We start from the raw sequence: 16,312 nt of genomic DNA, 5'->3' as shown, positions 1-16,312 counted from the left end.
GAGGACCGAACCCTGTGGGACCCCACTGCCCACCTCCCTCCAGGCTGAGAAGGAACCATCCACCACCACTCTCTGGGTGCAGTCCCTAAGCCAGTTGGCCACCCGCCTGACCGTGTAGGTGTCCACTCCACAGTCTGCTAGCTTCCCAATGAGGATAGGGTGCGAAACTGTGTTGAAGGTCTTCCTAAAGTTCAGGAAGATGACATCAGCCTCAGCTCCCTCATTCAGGCAGTGTGTGACCTGGTCATAGAAGGCTACAAGGTTTGTCAGGCAGGATCTACCTGTGACAAACCCGTGCTGGTTTCCCCTCAGCATCGTTTCCCCTGCTGGGCCTTCACAAATGTGTTCTTTGATTATTTTCTCTAGCATTTTCCCAGGAATAGAGGTAAGACTGACTGGTCTAAAGTTACCCGGCTCATCCCTTCTCCCTTTCTTGAAAACAGGCACCACATTGGCCCTTCTCCAGTCCTCAGGGACCTGGCCAGAGCACCACGAGTGCTCGAACAGCTGTGCCAGCAGCTCAGCTATGAGACTGGCCAATTCTTTCAGCAGCCATGGATGGAGGTCATCTGGGCCTGCTGACTTGTACCCATCCAGCTCCTCCAGGAGCTCCTTAACTATTTCAGAACTAACCATAGGCGGACTGGTGCCATGTAGACATCCATCAATGATCAAGGTGGGGGAACTGGCTTGGTCGGTACATAGAAATACTGAAGCGAAGAACTCATTGAAGAGCTCTGCTTTTTTTCCCTGCATCAACCACCAACAGCTTTTTTCCCTGCGTCAACCACCGCGTCATCTACAGTTATGCTGTCTGTTAGCCATTCCTGATATAATGTCTCTTCTATTTCACAGCTCTGCAGACTGTTTTTAGTTCTGACTAAAAAACTTATCTCAGGTGTGGTAATATTAAGTCAAGTGTAGAAATGACTGACAGTGAAGTACTGGAGCCACGGTCAAGAAGGCTAGATTTTGTTTACAAATCTGAATAAGAACTGTACATTTAACTATGGTGACAATAAGACTAGCGAAGCAATATCTTTTGATTATTTTCACAAATTTTAGCCTAGCTTTTATGTTTTTTTTAACTTAATATATATTTTCTAACAAATTAGTGCACATTCCAATAAAGTTGCATTTGTTTTTGCTTTTATTTTAAATAGAATAATATAGTGCTAAACCCCTAGCATATTAGGAAAGCTTATAGTTTCTGTTTAACTGTAGAAAAATGTGTGTTGTTATTTGTGGTGATGTACTATGCCATCTGTACCCCCTTTTCAAAATCCCAGATCTGCTCATGGAGGAAGGTAACTCTGTTCTGGGCATGATGCAACATAAGCCAACTAGCACTAGTTGCTGTTCACTTCCCCACCCCTCTGCTGTATTCTAAGGCAAGGGTACCCAGAGTATCACCCCTGAAGAGCCATTTTAAAAGAGCAGTCCTGGGTGGTGGGTCACATCGAAGGGGCTCGTGGCTGCATTTTGGTAACCCTACAGGCACTATAATGTAAGAGTGGGGCTGGCTTTACTGTATAGTAACAGGTTGACCTGATGGACAGTAGCCCTCTTAACAGTATGTTTGAGTAGTTACTGGGGAAAGAAGTCTTCCCATTTCTGTCACAAAGCTGGATTTTCCCAATCCAGCAGGGTTTTTTTCATAGAATCATTGGAAAAATAGGACTGGATGGGACCTCAGAAAGCTATCTGATCCAACTCCCTCCTCAGAGCACGCTGATCCCTACCTAAATAGTACCAGACAAGGCGTTGTTTAGTCTGCTCTTAAAAACTTAAAATGGTGGCAAGCTCTCTAGTCATCTGTTCAAATGCTTGACCATGGTCATAGTAAAAAAAATTTTCTCCATTTCCAACCTAAACTCCCCTGTTTCAATGCAAGACAGTTACTATCCTGTCCCATTCAAGCACAGAGAACATTGTTTCAGGTATTTGACTGTTAACAAATCTCCCCTCAGGCTTCTCTTCCCCAAACTAAAGAATCTCTGTTCTTTTGTCCTTGTTTTCCATATGCCACGTTTCCTAGATCTCCACTCTTTCAAGCGGACTCTTTCTAGTTTGCCTGCCTTAGGCACTTCAGAAATGTTCATGACAATGATTTACATGTTTTGCTAAAAGCTGTTTGCTTTGGTAAGTTGATGCAGAGGTTTTTGACCTTGCCATAGTATTCACTTCCTCTTTCTTTCCCCACCTTATATATATTTTAGAACTTCAGGTGCCTCTAGTAAGGCCTGTTCACCATTAAGCACCTCTTCAGGAAGTGTGAGATTAACTCCTGTCAATCAGAGGCCAAAGGTAAGACTGACATTTGATTGCATGTCAAAATAATCTTCAATCCAAGGTCATTCACTGCTATGGTCAGTGTATATAATGAAGAATATAGATGGACAGTGTAGGCTGGATTCTGCTCTCTTTAGACCAGGGTAAAGGCAAAGAGATCAGTAATTGCCATATTTACCTCAATCCAAGACGATTCTAAATTTAAGATGACCCTCCCACACACCCACCCCCATAATTAGAATTTTAGATGTGGAAAATGTAGATATTCATTATAATTTTCCACATATAGACTATAATTATTGGAGGGTAATCTTAAACTTGTCCCCCCAACCCCGCTGCTACAGCAGAAAGGCAGTGAGAGGGTGGGGGGACAGGCGGTGGGGGAGGCAGTAGGGAGGGGTCAAGCAGCTTAACCCCTACTGTCTGTTTTCCTCCCACCCCACTTGTCCCCATGTGCCTGCTCCTCCTCCACCTCTACCTTCTCTGCCTGCCCCTCCATCCTACCCCACACGTACCCTTGTTCTGCTCCAGCAGGTTCAGGGCCCATTCCAGTCTGGGGCACAGAGCAGGGCCACAGCCCTGCCCTGTAGCAGTGACACCAAGGTGGCAGCTCTAGCCCCAGGGCCCGCTGGAGCTGCCACCGTCACCACCACTGCTGCTAGTGGGCCAGGCTGGGTCCAGAGCAAGCACATGCTCTGTGCCCCAGGCTGGAGTGGAGCCAGAGCCTGCTGGAGTGGAGCACAAGTAAGCAGGAGGCAGAGGGGAAGATGGAAGAAGAGATGGGGGGGACCAAGGCTGTTGGGGGGCAGGCAGCCCTGATCCTGAGTTGGAGCCAGAGCCTCAACAGCTGCCTGCCCTCTCATGCCTCAGACACAGATCCAAGATGAGGGGCTTCCCCAGCATGTTCAGTGGGGAGGGGGGACCTCATCTTGGATTCCAGTAAATACTGTACATTGATTGATAACAGACCAGAGTCTGAACAACATGCAGAAGGATCTCTCACAGTGCAATAATGAAACCAGTCCCTTGATCTGAAACACTGTACAATTACACATGAAGTAATGCTGTGACCAAATCTTCCCAGAGGGTGTTTGGACTCAATACTGTACTCTGCAGAAGAGGGAGCCTTTGGCATTCTTCAGGAGGAGCAGCCAGTGGCTGAAAGAGCAAGGCAAGGTTTCAAGTGAGGCTTGGGATGCACTGACAGGGCCATGCATTAGGTAGCTGGCAGGCTTGAATAGAGCTTGCTTGCCCTTTGTATGTACTTGCTTGCACAAATGCTTGAAAAACCTTAGAGGAAATTTGTCAGATTCTACGTTTCCAGTGTCCTGATTTAGGGTGAGACTCTTCTCTCCTTCTGCCAAACTTGGAAATTTTGAAAAAACCCTCCACAGAGCAGTGCTGTCATGTGGGCCATCTGCAGAAAAACCTCTGTATTCTTGGGAAGTGTCCATAGTGGAGGGGTGTGTTACAAAGCAGCTGCCACAGATGTGGAATTAAGTATTAAGTAGGAATTGGTAATAACTGATGAGTCTGAGAGTCAAGAGATGCCATAGTCTCATCTCTGCTCTCTTCAGCAGGTGGAGAAGGAAAGAGAAGAAGGCTGGTTTGCACTAGCAACACACTTCTTATAAGAGAGGATGAATTGCACAAATCCTATTTTATTTTTGAATTATATTTTGGAGACTACTATGACATCCCTCCTCAAGGCTGTAAGACCAAAGTATCCACCTGTCAGTGCCATTTGTATAGAGATCCAACTCTTGTGTCTGTGTCCTCCTTCAAACTAATGCAGTCGTAAGTACAGGCTTGAGAATGGGATGCTCAGATAGACACTAGGATATTATCTTCTAGTTCCTGTTGAATGATAAAGGGCTATACTTGCCCCTCAGCACACATCTGAAATTACATTATACATGCTAAAGAAAGAGGCTTCTGGAGAAGATGCCTTCCATGGCCATCTCTGATGCATGTATTGGAACAAAGGTAACCAGGATTGAGGATTGACTGTGTGCGCACATATGCATCAAACAGCTTTGAACACCATTGGTGAGCTAGTCTGTAGCATGACTGGATACACATGCATTAGAAAGAAACCATTTTTGATATGCTGCATGTGGTGAATGGTTTGTGGAAGTTCATATTCTTATACAAAGACAGTCTTCTAATGAAAGAGTTGGGACTGATAAATCTTTTTTTGTTGTTGTTGTTTTTAAACATTTTATTATAAACAAGATCACAGTGATGCTTCAGTTTTTGACGCCCACATGCTAGTACACATAAGTGCCCAGTCTTACTGCTTCTGTCTCACAGTGAGTAGCCTCGCTCTGAACCAAGCCTCAGCAAGATTTTCCTTAAAATGAGGGAAATGCTTAAGAGAAAAATCCATTTTTTCCAGAGTCCCCAGGCAGTTCTCAACAGTCTGCATAAAGAAGGCCTTCATGCCACAGACCTATTTTCATTTCCCAAGGCAAAGAAAACATTTTTCTGAGAGTCCTTTGGTCCTGCAACTCTTTTTCTGTGTGGACTTCCTGCTACCCCCATCAGGTCTGACTTCAAAGCCAGAGAATCTTGTGAATGGAGCACAAGAGCTAGAAGTAGAGGAAGTACATTCTTTTCAGTGAACACAGAAGATACCATTTAAAAATGTTTATAAATATTTCTTTGTAACAGGAAATCCTCCGTTCTGGTATTCCCCTGCCTCCCTGCACACAGTTTGTGTTTCTAGTTTTGAAAAACTTTGGACAGTTGAACTTTAGGGTTGCAGAGTGCTCACAGGAACAGATGGTTCACTGAGTATCTGCTTCCCCTGCCCTCGAGGGTGTGGTTAGCCCATTAGTGATGACTTGAAGGTTCTCTCTTTTTACAAAGACATTTACAGTAAGTTGAAAAGGTCACTTTGAAGTTGAAACCTGAGTTTCTCTACTTGCTTTTTTTGGACACCCCCAGACTGCCAATCTCTTTGATACCACAGTGAAGTCTGTGTTCTATGTTAAATTGTTCTGAACGTCTGCATTATCTAGGGGTTGCCATATGATATTGTGTACATTTTATTTGGTACTTTTTAACCTAGCAATCATTCATGAGTGATTAAAGAATTTTATTACTATTGGTATTTGTCCCTTTTTTTTTTTTTTTTACTCCTTTTAATTTACAGTTTTACCTTTTGAGGTTGAAATTTTCCATGCTTGGGGTGTCTACCCAGAAAACATTTATTTTGGTGGAAAGTGCAAGAAAAAACGTTTCAGCTGTGTGAGGTTTAGAAGAATGGAAAAAACCTTACTCATAAATTATAAAAAATATATTTAAAAAAAAAAGAAGATTCCATTAAACCAACCCAACTTCTGAGTCTGAGATTTGGTAGTCCCTCAGTCTTTGTGCTGTGCAACATATTGATTTGGTTGTTAAGACTGTCAAAATATCTACTCAGGCTGATGCAAAATGTAAACAACACTGTATGCTATAGATAGCTACATATCCAAGCACACCCACATGGGCACTATTTTTTGAATGGTTCCAGAATATTTCATACAGTATAAATGTTCTACAATGCCCATTAATGAAGGAGGTATGCCGAGTGTGGGAGGGGTTCACTGCTGACTTATTCTGTTTCTTATCCATGAGCCTAGTATCTTATTTATAAACATGAAACTGGAAAGACTCTCCTGCATCAGAAAATCCAACCCTTATCTTGAAAGCAGCCACACTGTAAAATCCCCTGCATAGAATGAGTCCTCTAACCCTGCTCTGGGTGCGTCTAAAAACCCTTTGATTTTTAAAAAAAAATGCCCAAGGAACAAGTTTCTTGGTGAAACCCAGCCCCCTTGAAGTTGATGCAAAAACCTCTGTTGGGCTACGAAGGGCTCAAAAATTATCAGATAGATTGTACATCTCTACCAAGGTGTCAGAATTGGTTGGATGTCCAGGGATGTACTCAGCAGCTGCTTTATTCCAGCTGGCACAAGGTGCATCCTACAGCTGGATCTGGATAACTGAAAATGTGAAACTTCCCTTGTTGTGTTGGCAGATGTGCTGCTGCTGGAATTTAGAAGAACTGTGCTAAACTTTGTTGAAACTCCTTGTGACAGGATAAGGCTATTGTTGTGTGGTATGTAAATTGTCCTTACGTGCCAAGGGTTGGGGGCAAGACTGAGCAAGTAGCACGTGCTTCTCAATCATCGCTTCTAGGTCATGCAGTAAAGTGAAGCTGTTGCCATTAGCATGTTCATCTTAACTTTCTGCGGACTGCAGTGGTGGCACAGGGAGATGGCTACGGTTGATACAGATTCTGTTGACTCGTGGGATAAGTCAGGGAAGACTCAGTCCACCACAAGGTGGGGTGGGAGCAGAGGGTATGTTACGTTTAGTGTAAATTTTTTCTCTTGGCAGCGGGTTTCTGTTTCTTTCCTGTTAAGCAAGATACAAAAAAAAGTTTCCCTTTTTTTCCAGGCCTTTCAGCTTCCTCCTTTTTGTCTTAAGTGCAGCATTCAGCACAATGCCAAAGCCACAGTAAACATAAAACCAGAAACTAACAGGCTCAAAGACAGGCTGCAGTTCCCCTGCTTACTTTGCTTCCATCTGTTATGGTCAATCTTATTTGGTTGGAAACTGCAGCTATTAGGAAATTTAGCAAAGGAGCTCCATGGGAAAACAAAGTTCAGCTAAGATTTGTCAATTCTCTGACCAGAAGATGTCATTCCAAATGGACTAAGTTTCTTGTTGATTTGGGGGGACGGAAACAAAAACGTTTTTCTTTCTTGTTTTTTACCCATTCCTTTTTCCAGCTGAAAAGGTTGGAAAAAATGTTTTATTAAAAAGGAGCAGTGAGGCATGTTTCTGCTGCTCTAACACTACATTACCTTTAGAAGTAGGGGGTAGGAAGAAATAGGTGTCAAAGTAAAAGGGGAAGGGCATCAGAAATCCAGAAACAAAAGACTTCTGGCTTTTTAGTTTTAGTTTTCAGAGACTGGACTAACATTAATGTGGACCTTTTGCTTTTATAAATAAAAAGGTTAAATGAGGTAAAATGACATCTTGAAACAATATTTTCCATTCTGCTATGAAAATGACCTCCAAGAACCCTCATTTTAATTTTTCAGTTGGGAAGATATCAATAGGAAATCTCTCTCTTATTTTTAGCAGTGCGAACTCCCTGACTGGAGGCAGTTTCTCCTCCAGCATTTACTATTAATTAGGGATTTCAGGGCAACATTTTCAAGAAAGTTGATATCACCTTTTCATACTCCCAGAACTGGGTGAGGCTACTGCCAAGGTGCCTCATCCTTTTATAGATGTAAAAAAAACAAAGCAGCAAGTCTCTACCCTGCAGTCTGAAGAATCAATGGATGTATAGGGTATGTAGGGGTAGACTATTGGGTCTCAACCTTTGGCACCTTTTGGAAAACACCAGCTCTTAGCTTTCACTTGTTTTTAACTACCAAAAAATAATAAAGCAATGCTGTTTCAAAGAACTCAGAAAGACCACAACAGGTCAGGCTGTCTCTGACAGTATGGATTCCCATCTGAAATCTCTGGATTTATTTTGTGAACCATGTGTAGGTGTTTGCACCCCTGACAACCTTAAAAGCTTCTCAGAGTATTCCAGGGTGCCATGGCATCCTGGTTAAAGAATCACTGGTGTGGTAGACACACAGGGGCAGGCAGAGATGAGAACCAAAAAAAAAGATCTCATTTAAGGCTTTTTCTGAAGACATTATAAGGAGGGAGAGGGAAGTGGAGCATCCCGAGACCCTAGAATATAGGCATAAATCCCAGATAGATGTTTTCAACATACTGCATTTCATAAATAAAATGAACAGTAGCTTATGAATCCCAGAAAAGTTGAATGCTTTAGACATCACTATTGCAAAACACTCTCAGGTGGGATTTTTGAAGCATCCCAAGGGAATTAGTCACCAAGATCTCATTAAAGTCTAACGGAATTGCATGCTTTGCTCCTTTGAACAACCCAGCCCTCAGCAGCTCAGCAAAACAGGTCTTGGATAATGAGACGACTGAACAGCTCTGAGGCAATGAAATCTCAGACATGGTATTTCCAACAGGTTCTCTGAGTGTCCAGATCCTGTATTTAGATGCTCAAATCAGCAGTTACATGCATAACACTAGCATTTATAAATGATGTTATAATACATGATTTAGACAGACCCTTTATTATAGGACCTTCACTTGGATCCTTCTAATGTAAACGAACCCAGCTTTTATAGGTTCACTCACAGCATTCTCAAACACAGCTTGCTGACTGCCTTTGAACTTAAAGGCACTAGTAGTATCCAAAAACTATTACTTTGTACAACTGAGCTAAACAAACCTATGCGGACACTGCGGGGTTTTTCTTCTAGACCACACACATCCTGTTGTGAGGCAACAGCTTTAATTTTTCACTCCAATATTAAATGGTCAAGACAACATCAACTTGAAGCCTGTCAGAGAAACAAAGTTATGTGTATGGGCATACACCCAGAGGTGGATGGATGTGCTGACCCATTTGCATGCACATGTTGCCTGGAAAATGCCAGTTTAACCGTGTACAAAAATTGGCACTTCACCAAGCATCCTGCTTTGTGGTCATTTTATTTTAATTTTTACCAAGGCTTCAGTTTGTTTTATTTGGAGGGAAGGGGTGAAGATGGACACATTCTGCAAAGTGAGGACTAAAAGAGAAGCTGAAAGACTACTATGTGGAAGTGATGGTTATCTCCAAATAGTAGGGATCATACATGGGTTGGTATCTCCTTTCTGAATAAGGAAAAGAGGAGCATTCAGTGAGGGCAAGTGGACCTTGACGCTACAGCTTGCAAGTAGGCAGCTATGAGAGAGCTCCTGCCCCAGTGTCCAAAGGGTCCTGTGTTTCATCTGTGGTATGGCATGGGCTCATCAACCAGGAGTTTGGGGTTTGTTGAATAAAACTTGAGGAAGCACCTTGAAACTCAATGTTTTGTGCATGCAGCTTTCTAGCATTTCTGCTCCTAATATCCTGCCTGAAGCTTTTAGCAATACCAGGTATGAGGGTTTTCACCTCCCAAGGGTAGGAGGCCCCCCAACACAGGGCTGCACTGACAGGTGGCTGACCACCATGTCTGTTCACAGAAAGTTAAGTTATAGTGCAAATAAAGCTGGAACTCCACATTGGGGCCTTCTGCTCTCTAACTTTCTGTGACATGAGACTGCAAAACCTGAGGATCAGCCACTAGGAAAGCATACCCCTGAAGAGACCAGCATTAGAATCGTTTAGCCCATGTGTATCCCTAAGGAGAATCTTAGAGCCCCAAAGGAAAGTAAACTCCAGACTTACAGAAACTTGGGGGTGATTACATAGGTATTGTGATCATAGTTCTGCTTCCCTTGGCATGGCAGCACTCTGCTCTGAGCACCACTGGGTGTGGGGAGCACTTATTAACATATTAAATAAAAGTGGTCATGGTCTCTGGCTCAGACTGTGACTTCTCACATGTGTTAGCTGCAGTGCCAGAACACTGAATCACAGTGTTTTCTCCATCTAGGAATAGAAGGTGCACAACATGATTGAAACAGAAGATATCTCTGTGGTTGTGGGCTGGGGAGGAAATGGTGCAGCCTCTTAGTGAAAAGTATGCTGTTGTAGAGATACAGGGTAATGCCTTTACAATATTTGTGTGAGGCATTCATTCGTATGAAGGTAACGCTTAGCTCGTCTAAAGAGAACTCATCCATGGATGCAAAGTCTCACAGTCCCCATTTTAAGATGAGGACACTGAGGCACAAGGGGGAGTGCCTTCCTTAAGTTCACAGGTCCGTGACACAGTGAAGACTAGCATTCAGGTTTCCTGACTCCCAGCACCATGCTCAGTCCAGTGGACCACACCACTGCCTGCATCAGATGATACCTCATTGTGGGGTGCATCCCATTTTCACTGTTGCTCCCCAGGAAGATCACTCACTTGGGGCCCTTGCTGTCTGGCTTGGGGGCTTGTGTGCTGAATCCTAGATCAGAAGGCTCTGAGTTCAAGGCTAGGTGCGCGCCCAGAATGCATGGCCCCCCCTGACCAGAGGCATGCAAGAATTTCTTTCCAGCAAAGCCGAGGAAGTGATTCTTCTGCTTTACTCAGCACTGGTGAGACTGCAGCTGGAGTACTGCATCCAGTTCTGAGCACCACACTTCAACAAAGACATGGACAAGCCTGAGTGAGTCCAAAGAAGAGCCACCCATATGATCAGACTTGCACGGCAAGCCATGCAAGGAAAGGCTGAGGCACCTGGGACTCCAGCCTGAAGAAAGGAAGGCTGAGAGGGGACCTGGTAGCAGCTTACTGCTATGCTAGGGTAGTACATCAAGGGCTCGGTGAGCAAATGCTCACCAGGGCACCCTAGGGGTAAACCAGGAATAATGGCCACAAACTCCTGGAAGACCGATTCAGGCTCAACATTAGGAAAAACTTCACAGTCAGGGTGTCCAGACTGTGGAATAAGCTCCCTCCAGAGGCGGTGCAATCGCCTACCCTGGAAATCTTCCAGAGGAGGCTAGGCAGTCACCTTGCTGGGGTCACCTGACCCCAGTTATCTTTCCTGCTTGGTGCAGGGGCCTGGACCCAATGATCTTCTGAGGTCCCTTCCAGCCTCACAATCTATGAATCCTGTGCATGGCTCCAATGGGCTGGTTGCTTAAACCAAAGCAGGTTTCTATCTGGATATTTTGGGATAAAACTGCTCTGTAAGCTCTGCCCTCCTTTTCAAAGACCTGCATGGTAGAGTAGTGGGTCAGATCCTGTCTTCCCAGACCCACCAGGCCACATTATGCTTGTGCTAGCAGCTGGGCCACAACTTCATCCTTGACTGTGGTGTATAGCACCTGTGCTTCAGCTTCTAAGTATGGCAAAAAAACAAAACACTTAGCACCTTCCTAATGTTACCTCTCAGCAGTAATGGTTCTGGGCAGCCTTTGTAGCGAACAGAAGTGTTGTTCTGTCACTTCACAACTAACTCAGGGATGTCTGACACAATGGTCTTGGCTTCCTCTGTAAAGCAATGAGCAGAAGAGAAATAAAATGGAGTCTGCCTCTCTCCTGGTTCCAGTCCCTGACCTCTCCCCCAGAGTAGCTCAGACAGGTTGAGCCATGCAGCATGGACAAAGCAAGTAGAAGAGGAGGGCATCCATTATGGACAGCAGTTTAGACTTAGCAGGCTGCATGGTGAACATTTGACCAATCGGAGAAGATTAAAAAATGAAATGGTCAAAAATGGGGAGGAGCAGCTTTAGCTGAACCACAGGTGTTGGCAGGCCTTCCATCCCTTGGCCCATTCTCCCAGTCCTCTCAGCTCTGCCAGCGCCCCTCAGTCCTGGTGCAGTTCTGTTTGGTGCAGATGTCTCTGGAGCCCCCTCTGCCAGGGCTGCACTTCTTGGGGAAAGAGGACCTAATTGTTCCAAAACGGCTGCTTTTGTAGGTCTAGAAAAACATGCACAAGATGGGACGGTGGGAAACTTGTTCAGATGGTTGTTGCTGAACCTGTAAACTATCTTCAGGTGAAACTCATAGAAGCTGCAGAGCTTTAAATTGATAATACTCTGGGTTGTCTTCCACCTCGTGTTCCTCCAGGATATCTTCCCTCTCCCAAGTTGTCCGTGTCATCCTTGAAGGAGAAATGGCAGGACAGGATGGCTGTGCTGAAGGACCATGCCCTTAGTTTTTTCACAGCTTCTGGGGACAGCGCACAGTCAGCCCGGAAGGCCACAAGTTCAGCCATCACCCAGACCCACCCTGCCTCCTCTGTGCAGGCCCTCGCTCTGCTACTGTCACCCACTTCCCATCCCATGAGGCTCTGCTCTGTCTGCCCTGCTATACCCCATCCTTGTGCCCTGTACAGAAACTGCCTGCCTCGTCCATGGGTCCTGCTAACTCAAGGAAAGCAGACACAGAAATGCAGTGGGGCAGTGAGGGTGAGTACATAGTGCACAAGAGAAGGAGGTGTGTACCGCCCCCAAACACACACACAGAGCAGGCTAAGGAGCAGCTTTGTAGACAAAAGGGATTATTCACTGACCAAGAAGGGAAGCTGGCCTCACTGTCATTTTTGCAGCTCCAGAGGTTTTGCAACAGCACAGTGTCACAGAGCCCAAGCCTGCTACCTCCTGGTTTGCTCCAGCCCAGATTCTGTGCTCTCCTTTGGTGCTGGGGTGACCCCAGGCTTGGGGAAGGGCCTCTTGAATGTGGGTACTCCCTGGAGGAACTGGCACTTCTCACACAGTTCAAGGAGACTGTAGGGCATGAACTAAGCTGTCCTGGGGGTCAAGATTAAACCTGTTATGGTCAGGCACCAAAAAAGGGGTAGAAGGCTTGAGGGTTCTTCTGCTTTCCAGTCCTATGAGAGCAGCTGACTTTAGCCCCCACTTTTACAGAATTCACAAAGCCACAGGTAGGTACCAGGCTCAACCACCCCCTCATCAGATGGCTATTGAGACCAGAGAACCACCAGAGGCAGCCTGATACCAACCTGCACCCATGGGGACAGCAAAGGACAGCGGTGTAGACGGTTCCTTGCCCACAACCCCCATAAATTCTAACACCCGGGTTCAATGAATGAGCTCAGACCTTTGCCTTCCAGCGCTGGGCTCTTCTAAAATGACAGGGTTCTGACAAGGTCTTCCTTTTAAGTTATCTGGATAACCTTATACCTCTAACTCCAACCTAAGAAACTCCTTCTTGGACAAAACAGTCAATAAGGTGATGCACAGTAGGAACCTGCTGATAACATTCATCTGTTGTGCTTTGTTATTACTGAGTGCCCTGCAATATTTAAACTGCCCGTCACCAGGTGTATTTATAGAAATTGCCATTCACCAAGAAGCATTCCCGTGGACCCACACAAATCAAGGCTCTGCCCCAAATCCACCTCCACTCCAAACACCCAGGAAGAAATAGTATTAGGACATTGTAAATGCTGAAGGGGAAGTGATGTCATCTCTGATGGTCCATGTAGGTGGAACCAGAAGAAAGGTAAAGCGACAAGAAAATTAAGGCTGAATATTGGGAAAAGCTTCCTGGCAGTGAGGTGGGAGAGGCTGTAAAATAGTCTCCCTGGGGAAGGGGTGGAGACCTCACTGCCTGTCACATGTAAAAGTATATGGGACATTGTGCTGAAAATATTCCACAGGGCATTGTCCTATGGGAGCACCAGACAGTAAGTTGTAAGTGGAATGAAATAGGTCCTTTACACAACTAATATCTGGGATGCACCCCCACAAACGTGCAGTGCAGGGGCGCACATTTCCCACAGGACAAATAGCAGCGGCACATATTTGTGCTGCTGCTATTTGTCCCTGGACAAGCCCCTGCACGCACAATCTGGTGCACGGCAAAGGGACCTGGGTGAGGTAGGGGAGGCTGGGGCCAGCAGTAGGGGGTGTTCAAAGCTTAAGTTGCAAATTCAATTTGGAGAAGATCTGGCCCGATTCAGAGGCCAAATCACCAAATCCAAATTGAACTGAGAGACCAAAAAAAACCTCCGAATCAGTTCAGAAAAAGATTCTGAGTTTTGCTTTCAGCAGTTTGAGGTGCAGTTTCCCTGAATCTCCTGCACCTGTCTCCTTGAAACTTGGCAGGCTTCATGCCCTCAGAAGGGGCTACCATCCCTGCTGTTTTCATCCAAATCTGCCAAAAAATGACAACGTTATAGGTATTTCAGTGATTCCCCATTATAGTCTATGGCTGAATCACCAAATCTCTTCAAATCAGTGCCAAATCATCTGAAGCCAATTTGGCTGAATCGATTCAGCACAGTAATCCGAATCTCTGAATCAAATCACTGTCCTCTGAATCGGCCAAATCGAAATTGAATACTTCCATATTCACATGGGCCAAGCCAGCAGCCTTACCTGCAGTCCTGGGGACCTTCTGAGGCAGTGGTGGTACCAAGCCACCCACTCGGAGCCTGGCCAGCAGTCAGATTGTGGCTCTGGCTGGCCAGGCTCCAGTTTCTGTTGGCACACACTGTTGCCACATGTGCCGCACTGCTTTTTTTAGCAGTGTATTTTTTTACACCGGGATCTCACAGTGTCAAAAACCCTCTGCTGTATTGCACGAGTGCACGTGCACCACGTGCAGTTTGCGGCAACTCAAACAGCTTTGAGGCACTGCAAACCTCATGTGCGTGCTCATGGGGACATGCCCCTGTGATGCTAACGTTGGATTAAGAATTTAATTTCCTCTGCTGACTTGGGTAGACACGTGTGATTGTTCCGATATGCACAGAGTTTATAGAGTTGTTAGGCATTCACATAAATACATATAAATATGCCCCTGGGATGTTTCTTCTGAATTCAGAAACCAGAAGGCACCTTCAACCTTTTCCTCCACCACTTCCCTGGGAGGCACATCCACAGCAGGAGCAAAGGCATAGGCAGGCACCACGAGGCAGGCCCTCCTGAAACCTTACAGACATAGCAGGTGTTTTGAGCTTCTTGTCCCAGTTTCCCCTGGGTTCTACAACAGGGAGAAGGGGTCAAGGGGACAGATGTCATAATCCACAAGCCATGCTTTCAGTACTGCTTGCACCTCTGGCTTCTCCCCACCCCCCCACTTTTGGAACAATGCATTAAAGCAGGGGTCAGCAACCCCTGGCATACGTGCCAAGTGTGGCACGTGAGGCCATTTTGCTTGGTACGCCATGGCCAGCCCTGGATCCGGGAAGCTGCTGCCATTGACGGAGCCCGGGCTATTCCAAAAAGGGCTTGCAGCATCCCGGCTGCCTGCTAGGAGCAGCCCGGGATCCCGGCTGGTAGCAGGCCCCCAGAGCCAGGGTGACTGCAGCCGGGAGGCTCCAAACAGCTGCACCAGGCTCCGAAACCAACTCCGCAGGGTAGAAAAGGAGGATACACAAGGCTGAGCTGTGTGCCCTAGGCACTGGTGCTGCTCAGGACACAAAAGTGCCCTGTTACACCTCTGATGGATGCTAAATGGTCACATATGTGACAAGCTGTTAGCTAGAAGCAGGTATATCTGGGCTGTACCTATCATGGGAAATGAAACAGCAGCAATCTTCCTCTTGGCTACTTCCCCACATAGCTACCTTTATTCCACCACCCTATCCTCACCTGCATCACCAGGCTGCTTGCTGTTACATGAGACAGAAAATACGTATGTATTTGCACGCATACACACGTGCGTGTAACTGTTTCCAGAACACTACTAAGCTCGGCAAATCCATAATGTACTGGACCCTTCTCTTCATTCTTTCTTTATTTGTTTGAATAACACTGTTACATTGCACCTACCAAGGCCAAAGAAAGAAAGATCTAGATCAGCATTTCTTAACCCGTGGGTTGCGACCCACTTTCTAGGTCAAGAATATATAAAAGGGTCATGAACAACCTTTAAAAATATATCAAACTTTAAAAATGAATTCTCCTTTAAAGGAGAAAAACCTGGGAAACGGTGACTTATCCCTTGCAGGCTGGCAGAGTTCCAGCCTGCAAGGGGCTGCTTGAGGTCTCCCATGCCCGCCACCCCACACACCCCCCCCCTGCCCCACACAGTGGGGGGCTGGAGCCTGGGGGTGGGGGACTGTGGGTTGGGACTGCCAATTTAAGTTTACAAAAGGGTCCTGGTCCAAAAAAGGTTGAGAACCACTGATCTAGATGACATGCAACTAAAAAGCTGAAGTGACAGGACGTGACCTGACAGCTGCAGAGATGGGGAAAACCAGAGTGTCTGGCCAAAAGTCACAGACAACACAAGTGTGAACTAAGCCTATGCTGAACTGCGTTGGAGCCTGCAGCTGCTTTCATCTACAAAGAGGCACTGCCAATGCCAAAGGGGCACCATTGTCCCTCACTGCAAAAACTGTGAATTTTTACACAGGCCTCTATAGTTACAGGCAATTAAGCCTCCTCTGAAAGAGGAGGTGATGCCAGTATCTCTGTGTTATCAATTTCTTCCTCCTGTACACTGACACAGCCTTGAACAGAGCTAGTTTCAGTGCTCTGTTCTTCTCAGGTTCCTGAGTGCACCAGTTGCACCAGTAGGTGAGC

The 16,312-nt window shown here is 45.8% G+C and overlaps 1 protein-coding gene across 1 annotated transcript in view; it reads left to right on the top strand.

Annotated features, from left to right (window-relative positions):
* LOC102387374 (tripartite motif-containing protein 45) overlaps positions 1-16,312 on the top strand; it is a 73,357-nt gene that overhangs the window by 36,491 nt on the left and 20,554 nt on the right. Inside the window, exon 16 of the mRNA XM_025214439.1 lies at positions 2,220-2,307. Within this exon, the coding sequence (XP_025070224.1) occupies positions 2,220-2,307 (88 nt within the window). The remainder of the gene's footprint in view (positions 1-2,219; positions 2,308-16,312) is intronic.

Source organism: Alligator sinensis, unplaced genomic scaffold, assembly GCF_000455745.1.
Source record: "Alligator sinensis unplaced genomic scaffold, ASM45574v1 scaffold317_1, whole genome shotgun sequence".
Taxonomy (NCBI): Eukaryota; Metazoa; Chordata; order Crocodylia; family Alligatoridae; genus Alligator; species Alligator sinensis.
Note: the sequence above shows the minus strand (reverse complement) of the source record. Positions and strands in the feature narration are given on the sequence as shown.